Genomic DNA, 19,425 nt, shown 5'->3' on the forward strand with positions numbered 1-19,425 from the left:
AGCCCTTAGTACAGAAGACCAGTCCTCTAGTGAGTGGCTTTCTGAGGGTGACCTTCCCTAAGGCATTCCCTGTCTCTGGGCCTCAGTTTCCTCTTCTGTAAAAACAGGGACAGCAGCACTTAGACGGCCCATGTTGCATGGGCATCCTGAAGAAAGTGCTGGTAAAGAATTGTGAGTTATCATCATCATCCCACCATCAGGGGGTCATTCTTCAGCTTAAGGCTTTGATCCCTGCCAAATGCTAAAGGATCAGCAAAGAGGTTCACATCCTTTCCTGAGGAGAGAACTGGGAGTGAGGGAAGAGCAAGACAACTACAGAGGGAGGTGAAGAGGAGGAAGGGGCACTTCTGGATCTGTTCTTCCACTTATGGGAACCTGGTCCTCTTCTAGTTCAAGGTCATTTCAGGAAGAGTGGGAGGCTCAGAGCCAGAAGACTTTGGTTGAGACCTAGCTCTAACATGTACTGGCTGTGTGACTCTGGGCAAGGCATTTCAAGTCTGCCAGCCTCAGTTTCCTCATCTGTAAAATGGAATTAATAAGATTTGTACCACCTTCCTCACTGGGTGGTTGTGAGGACAACACTGCCATACTTGATCTGTATGACCTCCAGTCAACCACATAGCCTTTTGGGGCCTAAGGAGGGAGGAGGAAAGGGGGGCGGGGTTTTCCATCCCCCTCTCTCTCCCTCCTGGTAGACCTGAAAGAGGATTTGGCAGCAAATTTCAGATCTGTTACTTATTCATTGTGTGACTTGGGCAAGTCACTTAAACTTTTTTTTTTTTTAGTGAGGCAATTGGGGTTACGTAACTTGCCCAGGGTCACACAGCTAGTAAGTGTTAAATGTCTGAGGCCGGATTTGAACTCAGGTCCTCCTGACTCCAGGGCCGGTGCTCTATCCACTGCGCCACCTAGCTGCCCCTGTCACTTAAACTTTTTAAGCCCCAGTTAGCTCATCTTTAAAATGAGAGGATTGGATCTCTAAGTTCTGTCTCAGATCCAAATTCTATGATGCCATGAGAGATCCAGTAAGAAAATTTGAGGAGGGAGAGATCACTTCAGCTGGAATGAGGAGGGGGAAGTAGTATAGGATCTAAAGCCAGTTCATTTTGAGATCAAAACAACCAGTAAGGCTTGTTTCTAACAGATGTGGGTTTTGAGGGGCAGGGGGTGATCTGAAGGTCATAGTTCCCATTCTTTTATTTTTTTCAATTTTTAAGCAGTTTTATTTTTATTTTTCAAATTATCATGCTTTTTTTCCTCTGTCCCACCTTCCTCCTGTCTTTCCTTCTACCCCCAGAAAAAAATACCTAATTCTTATGATGAATAAGCATGGTGAGGCAAAACAAATACCCCCCATTGGCCAACATTCACAAATGTTTGTCCACGCCTGCTCTGTTACAAGGTTGGCAGCATTCTTCATCACTGGCTCTTTAGAGTTATGGTTGATAATTAGAATGTTCAGAGTTCTGAAGCCTTCCAAAATTGTTGATTTATTACAATATTAATGTTGCCCTATACATTGTTTTGGCTTTGATTGCTTCACTCTGTTATCAGTTCAAGCAGGTCCTCCAGGCTTCAGTTTTCCATTAATTCTTTTTTTTTTTTTTACATATAAGGTTTTCCATTAATTCTTATGTCATACTTTGTTCATCTGTTTCCCAGTTGATTGGCTTTAGTTTCCATTTCTTTGCCATTACAAAAGAAGGGCTACTATAATTTTTTTGTACACATAGGTCCAGTTCTTCTTCTTTTTTTTAATCTCTTTGAGATATAGTTAGTCCTCATGGTAGAATTGCTGGGGCAAAGGGTGTGCACAGTTTAATAACCTTTATAGTTCCAAATTGCTTTCCAGAATGACTCTCCTGATACACAGCTTGACCAGCAATGCACTCTTGTACCTGTTTTCCCACACCCCCTCCAGCAGTAGTCATCTCCCCTGGTGGGAGGTAGAACTTCAGACTTGCCTTAATTTGCACTTCTCTAATTATTAGTGATTTGGAGCATTTTTTTCACGTGGCTGTAGGTACCCTTCATATTACTATGCATATGCTTCTTCATATAATTTCTTCTCTTGAGAACTGCCTGCTGCTGAATAAGTAGTGATTGAATAAAGACACCCTAAGTGTGGTCACCCTTGAAGGAGAACTGTTGGTGGCCCTGGAGGCCCTGGGCTTTGGTGGAATTGGCATTCATTGAAGCTATAACTTACTGCTCATTTTTATCTTCCGGGGTCTGGATTCTCTGTGGGGTCCCGTGGCTGCTGTCCCCTTCCCTGGATGATTCTTGATGTATTTGATTTCAGGATGTTTGCACCGGTGCCATTGTGCACAAGGACCTCCTCCGCCAGGCCGACCTTGATCAGTTCACCCCAAATGGTAAGCCCTTGTTCCAGGACTTGCTGGTGCCCTGTCCGTGGCATGCTGGGCTGGGGCTGGGTCAGCAGGAGAGCAGTGCTTCCTTCCCAGGTTTCCTTGAGCAGGAAGGTTTGTTCAAGGCTGCGGCCGTGCCGGATCTGACACGACTGGTGCCTGTGCCCCCAGGGTAGCTCTTGGTGCTGATTAACTTGGAGGATGCCAGGGTCACTTCCCACATTTAGCGGTGAGCCTGGCTTCAGCTTCTGCCCCTGGAAAGGACAATAATCCCAGCAGCTGAAGCTTGCAGGGCTGCGGTGAGGAAGGGGCTCTGTGTACCAGGCAGTAAGTTCTCCGTCGACGTGAATAGCTCTTGGTACTATCTTCATGAAGAGGCACTTGCAGGGGCCGGGGGCTTTAATCAAGCATTCTGAAGCCCTCACAGTCAGCTGGCTTCACTGATTCATTCGTCTTGCCTGCTCAGCAGCTCAGTGTCCTGGAGACCTCTAACTAGAAACTTTGAGCAGGGGAAGCCAGGAGTGCCCATCCTTGTGACCTGGGGGCATGGGGAGGGGGCAATATGCTGCAGAAGCTGGAGGGTGGGCTGCCCCGAGGTCTTGCCCTATTCAGTGGCTGCCTGTTGAACCTTCAGGAGGGTTTGTGGTTCTAGGGGGCCCCCTATGACTGCATTCTTAGCACACTTATTCTTTATTACCCTCATTGGAAGTGGGTGAGGCAGGATCAAGTTGCTGGGATGGGAGGACACGGGAGAGGCAGATTTCTGCTCCATCAGTAAAAAGTTCCTAATGTTGAAAACTATCCAAAAGTGGAATGGGCTGCCTCAGCAGGTAGTGAGGTCCCCTTCACTGTAGATTTTCAAGCAGAGGCTGAACACCTTGTCAGGTGTAGGTCAGACTGGATGACCTGTGAGGTTCCTTCCAGCTCGGAGCTTCGGGAAGGTGTGACTCTCCTCATCTTCCATTCCTTACCTGAGAACCTGAATCTTAGGGGAAGGAAGGGCCTTTCCCGAGGTGACACACAGCGTAAGTGAATGGTAGAGCTGGGACCCCAACTCATTTCTTTCTTCCTCTGGGATGCTCTTCTGAGGAGGAGATGGCCCATCGGGGAGACTGGGAGCAGCCACGCTGCCCCACGTCTGAGGGACATGTCAGCTTGCTTCCTCCCCACTGCCTGCCCTCCACCAGGCAGGCTCAGTCCGTCAGAACCCTAGTGGGCCTCTGGTTGCTCCCAGCAGCTTCACCTGGGACACCATGGCCCGTCTGGTGGTGAGCTGTATCAGATACAAACAGATAAAATGGAAGCCTTGAAGGCAACCACAGCAGGATCTCCCCATGTTACCGGGAGGCAGAGATTATAGATGCTCTTTGTTCCAAATCTGACCATGACAGGCAGGAAGGATACAGGAGATGGGGGCTTCTTATTTTAAATATTCTTTTTTTTTTTTTTTTTGGTGAGGCAGTTGGGGTTAAGTGACTTGCCCAGGGTCACACAGTAAGTGTCAAGTGTCTGAGGCCAGATTTGAACTCAGGTCCTCCTGAATCCAGGGCCGATGCTCTATCCACTGCGCCACCTAGCTGCCCCTATTTTAAATATTCTTGACAAGAAGGCACTTCTTAGGCTTTGTGGGCTGGTTCACGATGGCCTGGGGAGGCGGGGAGGAGAGGAACTTAAGTTTAAGTCTCTGTGCCTGTGCTGTGACCCTGTGTGGTCTCATGCAAGCACAGCCCTGGGCACTCCTTTCTCTCTCTCTCTCTCTCTCTCTGGGCCCCTTATGGGGAGGCCCCAGTACTAAGCAGGGGGTGGCAAAAGGCTGAGACACTGAACCCAGAGGAGGAGGAAGTAGGCACGGGGGCTTACTCACTCCCGACCCAGGCTCAGTAAATATGGTCTTGAGTGGTTTCACTCCCACTGTGAGCAGAGGGAGGAGCCTATTGCTGTGGCCCATCTGTCTTCTCCCCATTTAACTTATGTAGCCCAGGGACCTGGCAGGCTCTGCAGTACAGGGAAGGGCTCTGGACATTTGGGGCTGTGGGAGGGAGTGGGAGCTTATGGCTCCGAAGCCCATAAACACCAGTTGGATGCTCCTTCTCGCCCTGCCTTGCAAACTAAGTCAGGGGCTGGGGAGATGCTGTGGACTCTCTGGGCCCAAAGGAGAAGGATGCTTGGTTCTGACTCCTCAGACTGCAGTGAAAGGTGTAAAACCCCATTAAGTTGGCATGGTCCCCCCCCACCCGCCCCGTGTCTCCAGAGCCAACCAACATCTACCTCCTCCTCTAGTAAGGAAGGGTCAGTAATAATCCCGGGGCCACTTTCCCGCATTCTGACGTCGTGAAGGTGCTCGGGGCTGAACTAGAAAAGGCTTAGGCCCCCACGCCCCCGTGGGTTGGGCGAGGTGACACGGGGCCTCCTCTCTTTCTGAGGTTCAGTCCCCTAAGCCGCTATGTGGAACTAATTCAACTTGACTTTTGCTAATCCCTTGTGTTATTGGCAGGTTAAAGTTGACTTGAGGGTGTAGTTCATGGGGCTTGCTTGCCCCGCTGGGCGCTGGGTTCCCGGGGTGCTGAAAGCGCTGGCTTCAGCACTTTTCTTAGTCATCTCTCCCAGTTCTGCATTTTCAGCAAATCTGATACGTACACTGTGTGCGCCTTATCTGAAGTCATCGATTAAAAAAAGGGAAGCAGCACAGGGCCAAGGGCACGTCCATGGGATGCTTCTCAGGGACTTTTGTCCACTCGTTAATGATTACTCAAGTAACGAGATGCTGCAAGTTCCAAATCCCCCAGCTGTGCACTTGCCTCTCCCCCAAGAGCCAGCCCAGGCTCGGCCAAGTGCTTTGCCGAAACCTAGGCTTGCTGATGGCGGTGTTATGCAGCTTTCTCCTGACCAGGGAGATGGTTCTGGCTTGGCCTGTTCTGAATGAAGAGGCAGAATTATGTAGTGGATAGAACACTGTCATGGAATTGGGAAGACCTGTGTTCAAATCCTGCCTCAGCTACTTATTAGCTTTGGAACCTCAGGCGAGTCAGTCAGTTTCTCTGAGCCTCAGTTTTTATACCTGAAAACAGAGATAATAATAACAGCCTCTCTCTCTCACAGGTTTGTTGTGAGGTTAAATGAGCTGACTGTGTGTAAAGCCCTTTGCAAACCTGAAAGTATCATACAAATGGGAGTTACTATTATTATTACTGCTGCCCTTCCTAAATACTCACTATTCCTTTAACGGGACATTCTAGAATTTTGCCAAGAATTGAAGTCAAACTCGTGAGCCAAGAGGCTGTAGATGCCCAGCTCCAGTTGTGACAATCAGGGGGTTTACCCTTTTCTAATATAGTGCCAGTGCTTTTGCCTTTCTTTGTATCTCCAGTGCTCAGTCCAGGGCCTTGCACACAGTAAGGGTTTAATAAATGCTCGTCGGCCGAGTGACTGAGAGACAAAGAGCTGGAAAGAACAGGAAACGTACAAAGGAGTTCCTTTCTGCCTCAAGGGAACGATGGGTCTGTCCAGCTGTGGGACCTGGGCAGGGCAGGACAGGATGTATAAAGGGGAGCAATGTCAAGTGAGGCAGGAAAGGTAGCTTGGGCCTAGGTTGGGAGGGATTTCCCATAGCACAGGGAGGAGGTTAGGCTTGATCCTAGCAACAGCAGGATTGACCGAGTGTGAGAGCGATGGTCAGATTGGCATTTTAAGAAAGTCACTTTGCCGGCTCTGGGGATGCAGGGAGAGCAGATGGGAAGCTATTGCAGTGGTCTGGGTGAGCCATGGTGAGTGCCTGGGCCAGAGGGAGGGCTGGGTGAGTGGAGAGAAACAAGCTGTCCTGGCAATTAATTGCTTAAATACACGGCATGCATGTGGACATGAGGAAGGCACAGGCTGCAAACCTGTGAGGCTGAGAAGATAGTGGTGCTCTTGGCAGTTTGGAGGACAGTGGGTTCTTTGGGCAAGAAAGCAGTTTTAGAAGTGGTGAATTTGAGCAGTGCTGGCAGAGAAATAACCGTTGAACTCACAGGAGCTGATGGGTTCCCTGAGAAAGAGAAGAGGGAAGGATTCAGAGGTTTTCTGGCCTCTCAGAGCCTCACTTCCCTCATCTCAGCATGATGCTTCCCGTGATAGACCCCTGCTGTCCAGATGGTGCATATTTTTCTGCTGTAGTCTTTCTTTGGAAAATTCCAACAACATGGGTAGTGTAGGACAGAGTAGCCTCGGGGGCTGAATTTTAATGACATGCTCAAGTTGGTTCTGATACTGTACTGTGAGGGGGACATTTAAAATAAGCTTAGCAGGTTTTAGCGGGGCCAAGTGAGGCCAAGATATCAGAGATCCTAGAAGCCAGGTGGAAGTCAGAGATGGTACATGGCGGGGCACTGAGCTGGTGGGGGTCCCCGGGAGAAGATCTGACCTTAGGACCTCTGGTGAGCAGACAGCTGAAGCACTGGACTTTGCCAGTGATAGATAAGCCAGGAAGCAGATGCGCTCTCTCTCTCTCTCTCTCTCTCTCTCTCTCTCTCTCTCTCTCTCTCTCTCTTTCTTTCTGGTGGGGCAATGAGAATTAAGTGATTTGCCCAGAGTCCCACAGCTAGTAAGTGCCAAGTGTCTGAGGCTGCATTGGAACTCAGGTCCTCCTGAATCCACTGCGCCATCTAGCTGCCCTCTTGCTCTCTCTCTCTTTAGGAGTCAGAGTGGATGATAATCACTGACCACCTGGTAAGACATGGCTGATAGCACAGTGGTGTAACCAGAACCATTCCCTACTCCACTCCCATGTGACTTGGAGACCAAGCTCTGATTAACAGGCTTTTGGGTGCACTTTAGCCACAGTGATGACAGGCTGACATGGAGAGTGAGAAGAGCCCAGGGAGGTTGGAATGTTCAGAGGAGGGTGGATGCCTGAGGCTTATTTAAGCTTCCAGGGGCTTTTAATGCAGTCCCTTTCATTTCTTATTTCATTCAGTGTTTGTACTCCCAGCCTTATGTGAATGAGAAGTCCTTTCGGGTGATATGAAGATACTATGGAATGGGGATGAGCCAAGTGAATTTTGGTGGGATTAAATCATACCCTTAGGTTGTACAGAAACTTGGGCTGATGAACCAAGGGGGACATAGTCTGAGCACAGTCAATTGGTAATGAGCAGATGGTTTAAGATCGGAACCTGAGAGCTGCTCATGCATGTGTGGTGAGAGGCAGCTGGACCACCACCTAATGGCTGGCATAGCTGGACACACTCCCCTGCTAGTGGCCCTCCCCTAGTGCTCATGCAAAGTAAGTACCCCTTTATATCATCTTTACTCAGCCCAGGGGACAGCTGGGTGGCACAGTAAGTAGAGCACTGGCCCTGAAGTTGGGAGAACCTGAGTTCAAATATGACCTCAGACACTCCCTGTATGACCCTGGGCAAGTCACTTAACCCCAATTGCCTTAAAACATCCAGGGTCATCTCTAGTCATCCTGATAAATATCTTGCCACTGGACCTGGATGGCTCTGGAGGAAAAGTGAGGCTGATGACTTTGCACAGCCCTTCCTCACTTCAATTCAATTCAGTGCAAGTCACGACATCACCCTGATATCACAGTCCTCTTCCAGTACGAAGGACCACCACCACCACCACCACCACCAACATCAACATCAACATCAACAACTGAGTCTGGGCCAGTGGTTCAGACTTGGGAGTGGAACAAAATGAGAACCTAGTAGGAGGTTTACTTAACAGTGGCATAGAAATGGATACAGCATTGATTGTGTGTGTGTGGGGGGCAGTTCATAGCTCCCCTGCCTCTGCACTTGCCATGGCGGCTCAATCAGGAGTATGTGTCAAACCTGAGGGTCTCTGGGCTTTGATACTCAGGCCCTGGGAAGCTATGTCAGTCTTATGAACTTTGTCCAGTGGTATTGGACCAAGTATTGGTATTATTGAGGAAAGTTTCATTGCCTTTAAGAGGAAAACTAGCTCAGTCTGTGTGGCAGGGAACAGAGGCTGTTCCTATCACTCATGACCTTTGTATAGAAAATGAGCGGGGTTGACCTTTTAAGGTCCTTTGTAGTCCTAAATCTATGATTATAGAATCCAGTGATTTGGGGGAGAGGGAGGTTTGTATTTTAACTGTAAGCCTTTTGAAGTTGTTAAAGCTCTTCTGAGAAGTTTCATTTATCTGTTAAATAGGCGTAAGAAACAAGTTTTGCAGCAGCAAGGAAAGACCCGGGCATCTCAGGCCTCCTCTGTGGGAGTCCCCAGGTCTAAGACCTGCCCTCCCTGGCTCATTGACACTCCATTTCCCAGACACAGGGCTGAGTCTTCATGTATAACTCATGCTTTTGTTTCCTCCAGTTATGACCTTCCAGCTTCCTGAAGATTTTGAACAACACTTAACCCAGGAAAGGATTGGGCCCACCACCGAAATCCTGGTGAAGTCAGATTTCCCTCTCAAGGCTTATGAGCCCAAAGTTCAGGTGCCTTTCCAGACCCTTCCCGGCCATTGTCCAAGGAAGATTGAGATAGAGAGGTGACTCCTGGGGCCAGGCACAAAGGGCAGTGGGGGTGGGGGAGAGGGAGCGTGCCAGGAATGGAAAAACACTTCTTTGACCCACAAATATTATTTTAAAATCTGCTCTGACTTTAGCTTTTCAGGAAATCGGAAGGGAAAGGGGGAAAACCCCATATGTACCCATTTTCTAACTGTGATATATCTAAGTTACCACATTATCCCTGGGAAAGAACACATCAACAACACATCTCCTGGGTAACAGAGGAATGGGGGGCAAGCGGGGGCAAGAAGTAGGTTGTTGCCCAGGGCACAGTGCTACAGGAAGTGATCAGGAGCAAGAAATTTGGAGGCAAATGGGCTTAATGAGTACCCAGCCACAAAGGGTTTGGTGCACGTCTCTTCTCGAGGGCTCCCTGGCCTCTTCTCTACCACCCCCTCCCCCCAGGCTAGAACCATTCTCCTGAATGAACCAGTGTGGCTGGAGCATATTGGGAGGGAAAGTTTCAGGGAAGCCGCCAAGAGTCAGAACACTGCCAAGCGTCAAAGTGATGCAAATGGATTTTGTTTTGTTTTGTTTTTAATGTCAGCCCTTTGGCTTCATAATGTGGCCAAATTACTTTCATCATTTGAGGGAAAAAATCTTAATTTTTATATGAAAAGAGAATGACTGGGATGAGTGAATATCCAATGTTCTGGTCACCAGTCCTCAATCCTATATTCTATAGACACCCCTAGGGTCCAGTGGACATGCTGGTCCATTCCTAGCCACCTCTGCTTCCCACAGGCCTATATTACTTTGGGAACCTGAAAGTGTGGGCCAGAATCCTGGTTGGTCTCCCTTTATGTGCCCTGGAAGGCAGTTGCAATGATGACCAGCAGCAACCTGGGAATGACTTATGTGATCCTCAATGTCTCTCCCTTCTAGGAGGAAGCGGCAGTACTTAAAGCTGGACATAAACCAGCTTTTAGCTGCAGAAGGCATAGACTCAAATATGCTAATGCCCAGGCACCCAGACCCCAAGAACATGCAGACCATTGAGCAGAAAAATGACCCTCTCTTCCCCATCTATCTTCCACTGCAGGTGAGAGAGCAATACCAGAGACTGAGAAGGGGGTGGTTTGAGCTGATTCTGAGAGGATGGTGATCCTGTAGCCTGGTGGCTAGAGACCAGGACCTTTAATCCCCTTCAGAAAGGAAGATGGCCAGTTAAAACTTTAGCGAGCACTCAAGACAGCTGGGGCTTGTTGCTCTGTCTTTCTAACCCCTGATCCTTGTGAGAGCAAAAACGCCGACACCTCAAGACAGGAGCAGCCAGAGGTGTGACGGGCATCTAGTGAGAGGGGAATGTAGACCATCAGCAGAGCAGGAAGTTATCATAGGAAGACTTATATAAGTGAAGAAACAGAGTCTTTAAGAGGTTAAATGAACCCCAAGTCCTTCTCTCCTCTCTGTGATCTTGTTTGCTCCCATAGATCTGAGTTTATCTCTGCAGGTGATCATATGTACCCAGCCCTCCTCTCTCTCTGTTCTCTTCACCTCTGCTTCTAGCAGCTCTGTTCTAGAATCAGGCAATCCAGACACTGTTTGGCACCTCTTTTTTTTTTTTTTTTTTGGCGGGGCAATTGGGGTTAAGTGACTTGCCCAAGGTCACACAGCTAGTAAGTGTCAAGTGTCTGAGGCCGGATTTGAACTCAGGTACTCCTGACTCCAGGGCCCATGCTCTATCCACTGTGCCACCTAGCTGCCCCTATTTGGCACCTCTTGATCATTCATTCATTCATTCATTCATTCATTCATTCATTCATCCATCCATCCATCCATCCATTCATTCATTCATTCATCCATTCATTCAACAAGCAAGACTGAGCACCTACTAAGTACAGTGATATGTGCTTGGCACTAGGGAGAATGGATAATTAAGTCCCTATTTTAATGGAGCTCAGTCTAGCAGGGGAAATAAGGCACAGACACAGGTAAGCACAGTATGCGACTTTATCTGGATTATAACTCACTTTGGATGATGTTTGTAATGGCCAGCCCTCAAGTTATCTCTAGAGATGAAGGGAGATGACAAAGCCTAGTGGCTGCTACAGATTTGTCTGATGGCCACAAGTAAAATCTCGGCTGTGCTGTTTGATTTTTACAAGTATGCATTAAATTTAAGAAGGTAGCATTAAAATTGCCCTCTTTGTGCCCCCTTCTGAACTTATTTTTTTTTCCTGTGTATTTTTTTGTGGGAGGGGGGCAATGAGGGTTAAGTAACTTGCCCAGGGTCACACAGCTAGTAAGTGTCAAGTGTCTGAGGCCTTATTTGAACTCAGGTCCTCCTGAATCTAGGGCCGGTGCTTTATCTACTGTGCCACCTAGCTGCCTCCTTTTCTGTGTATTTTTAACGTTTTATTAACTTTTTTCTCTTTTGAAAATCTCTGTTAACTTCCCACTAACTGTCCTCCCACTATCAACCCTCCTGGCATTGGCCCTTTTTATATTTTGTCATTTTTGCCAATCTGGTGGGTATCATCTCAGTTATTTTCATTTGTATTATTTTTATTAGTAGATGATTTATTTGTAGATGATTTTTCATATGGTTGTTGATAGCTTCATTTCTTCTTTTGAAAACTGCTCGCTAATAACCTTTGATAACTCTTGTTCTTATATATTTGTATCAATTCCTTACATGTCTTGGTTGTAAGTTCTTTATGACAGGGATCTGGTGCCAAAATTTCACCATTTAACTGCCTCTCTCCTAATCTTACCTGCACAGATTTTGCCTGTGCAGAAGCTTTTCAATTTTATGTTATTGGGACTGTTCATTTGATCTTTTTGATCACCTTTGGCTCTTGTTTAGTTCAGAATTCTTCCCCTAGAAATAGCTTGGTAGTTCTCTGAGTGTTTTTCTGGGGTGGATTTTGAGCCTGCTTGTCAGGTTTAAGATTCTGCGAGCTCCATAAATTTGTCCATGCTAGTGGATGGCAGAGGAAGCATTCATGGCTTAAAGGGTGGCCTCCCCCATAGGAGCTCTGGCCCTCAGGTATTCTCTTTTCAGAAGAATACCTGACCATATGTTTGTGTTCCCAGCTCATTTCCTCCCCCTCCTCAGTGTTTTGTGGCTGTGAATGGCAGGGGAGACTCATTGCCCATATCACTGAGTCTTGGTTTTTCCGCTAGGTATTTGACGATGAGGAATTTGACTGCCGGACCCCTGAGGAATGGATAGCAATGGGTCTGGAGCCAGGGTGTGAAGACAGAAAGCCAGTTCCCGGAAAAGCTCTTTTACCTACAGATGATTTCCTGGGTCATGGTAAGTAACCATGGTGAGACCACTGCCTCACCAGCCCTTCCTATAGGATCATTAGGAGCCATAACTAAGAAAATGTCTCTAAAGAGCTTTGCAGATTTTAAGTTGGCATATGAAGGTTCTTGTTCCCATTGTGCTCTGGCTTGGATGAGGTCTTGTGTGTAGGATCATAGACTCCTGGGGTGTTAGAACTGCAAGGAATCTTAGAGACCTAGATGGTCCACCCTCTTATTTTACAGATGGGACCTGGAGGTAAGAAAGGGGATACAGAGGGTTTCTTAGGCTTCCAGACTTCTTTCCAAAACTCAGCCTCTCCTACCTCAGGGCAGGAGATTGAGCTGAAGCGTACTGTCTGGGAAGGAGAAAAGACATGTGCATAATGTAAATACAATTCAGATTAGAACAAGGTTAATAGATAGAAAAAGTGACATGTCTCCTAAGGGCCCACTTGTACCTCGGTTGGCAGTGCTCCTTCAGTACCAGCCTGCAGAGGAGGCCAGTAACGAATCACAGTTTGGGCTTGGTGTGTCTTTTCTTTTTGGGAGGAATGGTCCCTCTGAATTGTGTTTGCCTCTCCTGCATCCTCCTGACCACCCTTATCGGTCCTGGTGCACGGGGAAGTAGGATTAGGGGAAGGAACTGCCAGAGTTCAAACCAGAAGACCACAGTGCCCCTGGGAGAAAAGCCTGATTCCCTGTGGCCCTGCTTCCCCGCTTTCTTGCACCATCGTGGCTGGCAGGCCTTGGCGCTCACTGGGATCTCCACTGGCATCTTGCCCCTATGCTCTTGGACCAGCATCATGCTCTGCCTGCTCTCTGTCATACCCGATAGCATCTCAGATGCTACAGACCCCACAACAGACCATCAGCCCTGGGTGGCGACTCTGCAGGCAGCCTTCCTCCCAGAAGCTCTTAGATTCTCTTCCTCTTTTGGCTCGCCAGTAGCCAGACTGGTACTCGAATGGCCAAGAGGAAAAGGTTGGCCGTGTGGGAAGAATTGGATGGAGTGGCTGGCCAGCCATTCTCTCTCCAGGGCAAAGTCTGTCAAACAGTCCAAGGGGGAACAGGACCGACTTGTAGGCCTGCACACTGCAGCTCACCCTGTCTCCTATCTCCTGGAGCTTTATCCCTGTCCTGAAGCTGTACTCAGGGGGTGGTTGTACGTCCAGCTACACGTTGTCCCAGAGGACAGAGTTGGGGGGAACTATGGAAATGAATTGTTGTGTGTGCTATCAGTAAAGGTCTTTTGTCTGCCAGCTTTGCTTCACAATTATTCCTTATTATAATGGCGGCTTCAGTGTTTGGGGCATATTGGTAAATGACCAGTGTAAAAAACAAGACAGCAATAAAACCTAGAAGAGAAAAATGAGGTGGTTGGAAGAAGGGGCATTTAGGTTCCTTTGAGATCTACTAGTTTGTGATTCTAACCTTGGGGGAAGTGGGAAGGAGATTCCTCTTCCTGATGCCTCAGTTACAAATGTGAAAACTGACCTAGAAAGGGCAGGAGACTCAGCCAAGTTCACACAGTTATCAGCAGGAGCTGGGACTTGAACCCAGGACTTCTTTGGTTATACTTCATTCTCATTCTCTCTCTCTCTCTCTCTCTCTCTCTCTCTCTCTCACAGTGAGTTACCAGACACATTACAATTGACCAAGGCTCTGCCATGTCTGACACCTAGTAGAGAGACAGATCTGTGATGTGCCAGGCCGAGGGTTTTGGCTGGGGCTGATGCTAGGAGAGGCAGGGACTGGGAACCTCATTCAGCTGGTGTATTTCTTGGAGCTGCGGGGACAGCAATAGGCAGAGAGTAGTGGCTAGGACATGAGCTCTTCTAGGAAGAGGTTAGTGTGTGCTCTCCAGCTAGAAGGGAACAAGAGGAAAATGATTCCAAGTAGACAAGCTTGCTTTGGCCAAAGGGATTGAGAACCTAGGAGCAGATTTCAGACAAGGAAGTCCAGGGCACAGATAAATAAGTAGGCAGGTTTACAGAAGGGTGACCTTTGTCTTCTGAGGACCACAATCATATTCATTCCTGGGGGGGTTGGGGAGAGACAAGCAGCCAGCCACATATTGGAAGTCCAAGAGTGGGGAGGCTCATTTTACAGGTCCATTGGTGATCAGAGCAGAGAGACTAGGCTTCCTTTGTGTGATGCCATCTTCACAACTCGAGAGAATGTCGTGTAGCATTCTGTATGGGAAGCTGACCTCAGCGGTCTAGCAGCAAATCTGCCTTAAAACCTGAACACTTGCCTGCTAAGTGAAAATCCAGGTCTCGTTTCTGTGTCTCTTGATCAAGCTACGAAGCTTTGCTTGGTCTCTGCTTGGCCTAGGGTGACCAATAGGAAAATGCCTCCCATGCGTAGTGTGGAAAAGGACAAACAACCCAGGAGAGCAAGGTTGAACATGACTTAGGAACAGCCTCAAGTTCAGCTGTTTATACTCAAAGAGAGCAGATGGTCTTCCTCCCTCTTGGAGGAAAATCATCTGTTAAGGGCCCATTATACATGAAACACTCGACTAGAGGGTGGGGATACAGAGACAAAGCCCTCAAGAGGGGTGTTTATATTCTGTAGAGATTGCTCAAGGTTCCTTGCTGCCATGAGAATCTATAAAGAGGAGCTAGATGATCCTCAGTAAGTAGGATGTTTGTATTGTGGGTTTTCTGTGGCCCACCTGGGGCCATTCCCATTTACTTTACTCTAGATGAGCCAACATGCAATGCTTCTTCCACTTCTGCGAGGGCTTACTGGAAGGTAAAAGGGAAACAAGAGCATCCTCTGTCTTGTTATCAGTTTCCGGAACTGTGCCCCATGAGGGAGAGGTGAGAGAAGGAGAACTGGATGCCGTTTTCCTTCCCGTGCCTCTCCTTCCCAAGGATTTTGCACAGAAGGCCTCGCTCCACCCTCCCCTCCAGTTGTCCTCAGGGCTGTCCTCCAGAGAGGAAGTCACCCAGGAGCAGAGGGTTCTCTGCCCTGAGTCCAACCTTGGGTGGGATCTTTCTCATTCTAGAGGATCCCAAGAGCCGTCGCCTGACGTATGAATGGACCCATGTTGGGGTTTTGGATTATGACAGCAAGAAGAAGTTGTATTTGGTGCATAAGACTGATGAGAGGGGCTTGATTCGGGATGATCTGGGGAACCCCATCGTTAATGGAGGCATGACTCCAGAAGGTACACGCTTGGGGCTTCTCAGAGGGCAGATCTTCGTTTAGTTAGCTCTACCTCTTTTCCTGGGCTCAGGAAGGAGGGGACTTTTCCTAGAACTCCCTAGCGCTCCTCCGGCTTTTAGGAAAAGGATTTCTGGGGCACCAGGCCCTTGGCCATAGGTGGAAGGCAACATCTGAATTCTGACCCTTCAACAAGTGGTTTTGTGGCCCTCGGCAACAGGAGGGACTTGGGTAGTACCTACCGTTATGGGTTCCCTTTGATTTTCCCCCTTCATTTTTTTTTTTTTTTTGGTGAGGCTATTGGGGTTAAATGACTTGCCCAGGGTCACACAGCTAGTAAGTGTCAAGTGTCTGAGGCCGGATTTGAACCCAGGTACTCCTGACTCCAGGACCGGTGCTCTACCTACTGCGCCACCTAGCTGCCCCCTCCCCCTTCATTCTTACCCTCAAACAAGTCTACAGGTTGTCATTGATAACTTATAAGCCCTCATACCTGTATGTATGTGATTTAACAGTTTTCCAAGTCCTTTCACATACAGTAACTCATGGTTCCCACAGTAGCCCTGTGAGAGAGTCAGGAACAGCATCCATGCTACAGGGGGTAAGATGGAGCCGGAGAGATGGGGAATGACTTGCTCCAAGTCACACCCTGGTGAGTGGGAGGGCTGAAGCTGCAAGCCTGTGTCTCACCACGTGGCACAGCTTTTCTGAGCAACGGCAGGTGGTTGTAGAATATTCCACCTGGTGGTCTCGGGGCCCAGGGCATAATCCTTAGTTCCCCGTCTTCTGGAGGGTCTGGTCACATGCCCCTCCCATTGCGTGTCTTCCCCCAGGCAGAGCCCTCCTTTTGCCTTGCCAGTATTGGGTGCCCCGGATCCAGGTGCTCTTCTGTGCTGAGGATCCCCGTGTGTTTACGCAGCGTGTGGTCTCAGCCAACTTCCTACGAAAGAAGACAGAGGCCCTCCTGCTGTACAACCTCTATGTGGACTGTATGCCCACTGAGGGGCAGAGGGTGCTCAGCGAGCAGAGCCTCAACATGATCAAGGAGTGGACCATGAGTACACCCAGGATGCGGAAAGGGGCCGAGTAAATATCTTCTTCCCACTGCCCCAGCAATGGGGGGGGGGGTTCTGTCAGGGATAGTGTGCCTTGAAAGGTAGCGGTACAAGGTCAGGGTGACCCTAAGGGACCCTCCTAGGCAGGGGAGGTCTGCGTTTAACAGGTTCTTCAGTGGCGCGGGCATCATGGATTTGACTGGGCACAGCTTCACAAAGATGGGGAGGGCTGGAGGCTGTGCCTGGCTTGTCTTATCTGGGGGGACACAGGACCAAATCTGGAGCTCAGAACTGCACTGTAGCCAGAAAGGAGCTCGCCAGAAGTGAGAGGCAGACCAAATCCACCACATGTCCACCCTCACATGAGATACTGAGGTTCCGGGCTCACGGCCTTGGCTTCCAAAGGGAAAGACTGAAGCATTAGCCAGCTCTGCTCTGGCCCTGGTGTTCGGAGGTGTTTGGACAACTTGCTCACTTCCTGTCCACTGGCCCTTCAAGTTGCCCTAGAAGAGTTCCCAGACCAGCCACGCCAGGCCAGAGCAGGCCAGGGGGCAGAGCTCTCACCCCACTTTACCACCCTTTCTCTTGTGTCATGCAGAGTCTTAGAACAACTGGCCACCTTGACCAAGGAGGCAAACCTGGACTACGAACGGACCATGAACAAGATCAATTTTGACCGGATTGTAGCCTCCAAACCAGAGACGTTTTCCTATGTTACTTTACCAGAGAAATTGGAGGAGAAAGTGCCCGAGAAAGGTACGTGGGACTTGGCAGAGGCTCAACCGCTAGCAGGCCCAGATGTTGGTTGGTATCTCTTGGGTCTCATACTCACTGACCAGGTTCTCTGAGGGGCCTTGGGAAGCTAGTGGACATCCACAGTCACGGTTCAGCTTTTTTCTTTGGTGGCCATTCCTAATGGTGTAATTCTCATAGCAGCTTCCTCATTCCCTGGCACCTCCATTGCTTCTCCACCATCACCCGGGAAGTGCAGCCTCAGGAAAAAGTGGTCTGCAGAATGAAGACACCAGATCATCAAACATATTCAAAAGAAAAATAAAAGTAATCTGCGTGTTGTCCAATGGTGCCCCTTTTCCCCATCTCCCCAACATCCACTTGAGTCATTGAGAGCCAGTTCTAGATTTATTTGGCAGGTGGAGAAACCAAGTCACAAAACTGTGCATATGACAGTAGAGGCAAGACCTCAGACCCTGCTACGTGCTCTTTGATTAGAAGCTATTTATCCTTGCTCCCTCTGTGTAATGTAGGGTTTGGGAGAACTGAGTTCTTTTTTTTTGCCACAGAATGCTGGTTTCCACTTGTGTGGTTGTGATGTCTCAGAATTTGGGGGGTGGACCTGGGAGCAGAGCTCTGAACTCTCTTAGGAATTCCACAGTCTGTGGATTCAGGGGTTCAGGGCCCCTGAGTGTTCCTTTAAAGGGCTCCTAGGGGCCCTCAAAGAACAACTTTTACTCCAGGGGCCAGTAACATTCATTTTAAATAGCCTGGTTCAGGGAAGCCTCCAAGGGAAAGAGAGAGAACTTTAAGGAGAGATATGACATGCCCAAGAAGGAGTAAGGCACTCTTCTTTCAACATCTGATAAAATTTTTTAAATTTAATTAAATTTAATTAAAAAAAAATTCACTGTTTCTCCCTTCCACCTTTCCCCTTCCTCCATTGAGAAATCAAGAAAACAAATCCTTGTTATCAGCATGTATGGTCAAGCACAATAAATGCCCAGAGTCCTCACATGTGCTGCCACCTCCCCCCCACTCATTGCCCTATAATGGCTGTCCAAAATAGGAGGATTTGTTTTCTGTTAATAACCCCTAGAAACCACCACCCATGCCCTTTGAAGCTTTCTGAGGTTCTAAAGAGAAGATAACTTGTATTGTTAAAGCACTTTGTTCTTACTGAGTGCTTTCCTGCTACAACCCTGGGAGAGGAGGTACAAGGATAATTAGGCCCATTTTATAGAAGAGGGGGCCAAGATAGTTCGTCCTTAGTCACAAAATTAGAAATGCTGAAACACAGATGGCCTTATTCTCATTCATCCCTTTCCCCATTAAACACTAATTGTTTCTTGTTCCCTGAAGTTTTGATGGGGCCTCAGTTCTGAAAAGCCATCTGAAGAAAGATGTAGATGGGAATCAGGCAGTGGAAACCTGCCCTGGGCTTTATTATAAGGCCTGGTAGAGCCAAGGGGTGGAAAAAGCTGTTTGTGCCCCACAGCCAGGGGTGCAAAATCTTTCACCCCTCCGCTCTCCTGGCCTGCTGAAAGCTGCTACCCAGGCCGTACTTGCAGCTGGATGATAGTGATAGACCCAAGGCTTCAGACTGGTCCCTGAGCCAGGGTGAGAGCCCCAGAGACCCCACTCCGGCCCAGGACCCGGAGACTCACTCACCTGGGGAGCAGATAGATCACTTTAAAGTCTTGCCCAGTAAGGAGTGCTAAATTAAAATTTATTGAATTGATAAGGGACTCAGTGGTCAGTAGTCTGTTGAGAGTCTGCTGTTTGCCAGATGCTATTTTCAGTTCTAATTCTTACTCATTTCAGGGAAGATCAAGTTTTCCCAAATTCTCTTTGACCTCCCACCCTTCCATAGACTACTTCCTGAAGGATCCGACCTCTCCCTTCTCCGCAGGGCTCATTGCTATGCCTGATTATCCCTTCTTGGAACAGAAGGAGGCCTTCACTTTTGTGTCCCTGCTCACCCGGACAGAGGTAATCATGGCCCTCGGCAAAGTACGGGCTGAGTGTAACAAGGTGACTGCTATGACCCTATTCCACTACACCCTGTCCAAGTTTGGGCGTTTGGAGGAATTCGAACAGATCCAGTCCCAGATGTTTTCCCAGGTGAGCCGGGAAGTCTAAGGAAGTGGATGAGGATTCACACCTGTGTCATCCAGGTTCACAATATACATGTCATGCTTGACTCCTTAACTCATTCAGTCTGTTGCCAAATCCTATCGATTTTATCTGTGTCGTCTCTTGTATATGCTCCCTTCTCTCCTGTGACATTGCCTAACGTTGTGTAGGCCCTCATCACCATAC

General features: G+C 48.5%; 1 protein-coding gene across 1 annotated transcript in view; it reads left to right on the plus strand.

Moving 5' to 3' along the window:
* Nucleotides 1-19,425, plus strand: part of DNAH1 (dynein axonemal heavy chain 1) — a 151,145-nt gene that overhangs the window by 13,537 nt on the left and 118,183 nt on the right. The window contains exons 3-10 of the mRNA XM_043965072.1: nucleotides 2,303-2,375; nucleotides 8,694-8,868; nucleotides 9,776-9,932; nucleotides 12,020-12,152; nucleotides 15,159-15,320; nucleotides 16,150-16,402; nucleotides 16,970-17,127; nucleotides 19,016-19,227. Coding sequence (XP_043821007.1) covers nucleotides 2,303-2,375; nucleotides 8,694-8,868; nucleotides 9,776-9,932; nucleotides 12,020-12,152; nucleotides 15,159-15,320; nucleotides 16,150-16,402; nucleotides 16,970-17,127; nucleotides 19,016-19,227 — 1,323 coding nt within the window. The remainder of the gene's footprint in view (nucleotides 1-2,302; nucleotides 2,376-8,693; nucleotides 8,869-9,775; nucleotides 9,933-12,019; nucleotides 12,153-15,158; nucleotides 15,321-16,149; nucleotides 16,403-16,969; nucleotides 17,128-19,015; nucleotides 19,228-19,425) is intronic.

The sequence above is a fragment of the Dromiciops gliroides genome, chromosome 1 (assembly GCF_019393635.1).
Source record: "Dromiciops gliroides isolate mDroGli1 chromosome 1, mDroGli1.pri, whole genome shotgun sequence".
Lineage (NCBI taxonomy): Eukaryota > Metazoa > Chordata > Mammalia > Microbiotheria > Microbiotheriidae > Dromiciops > Dromiciops gliroides.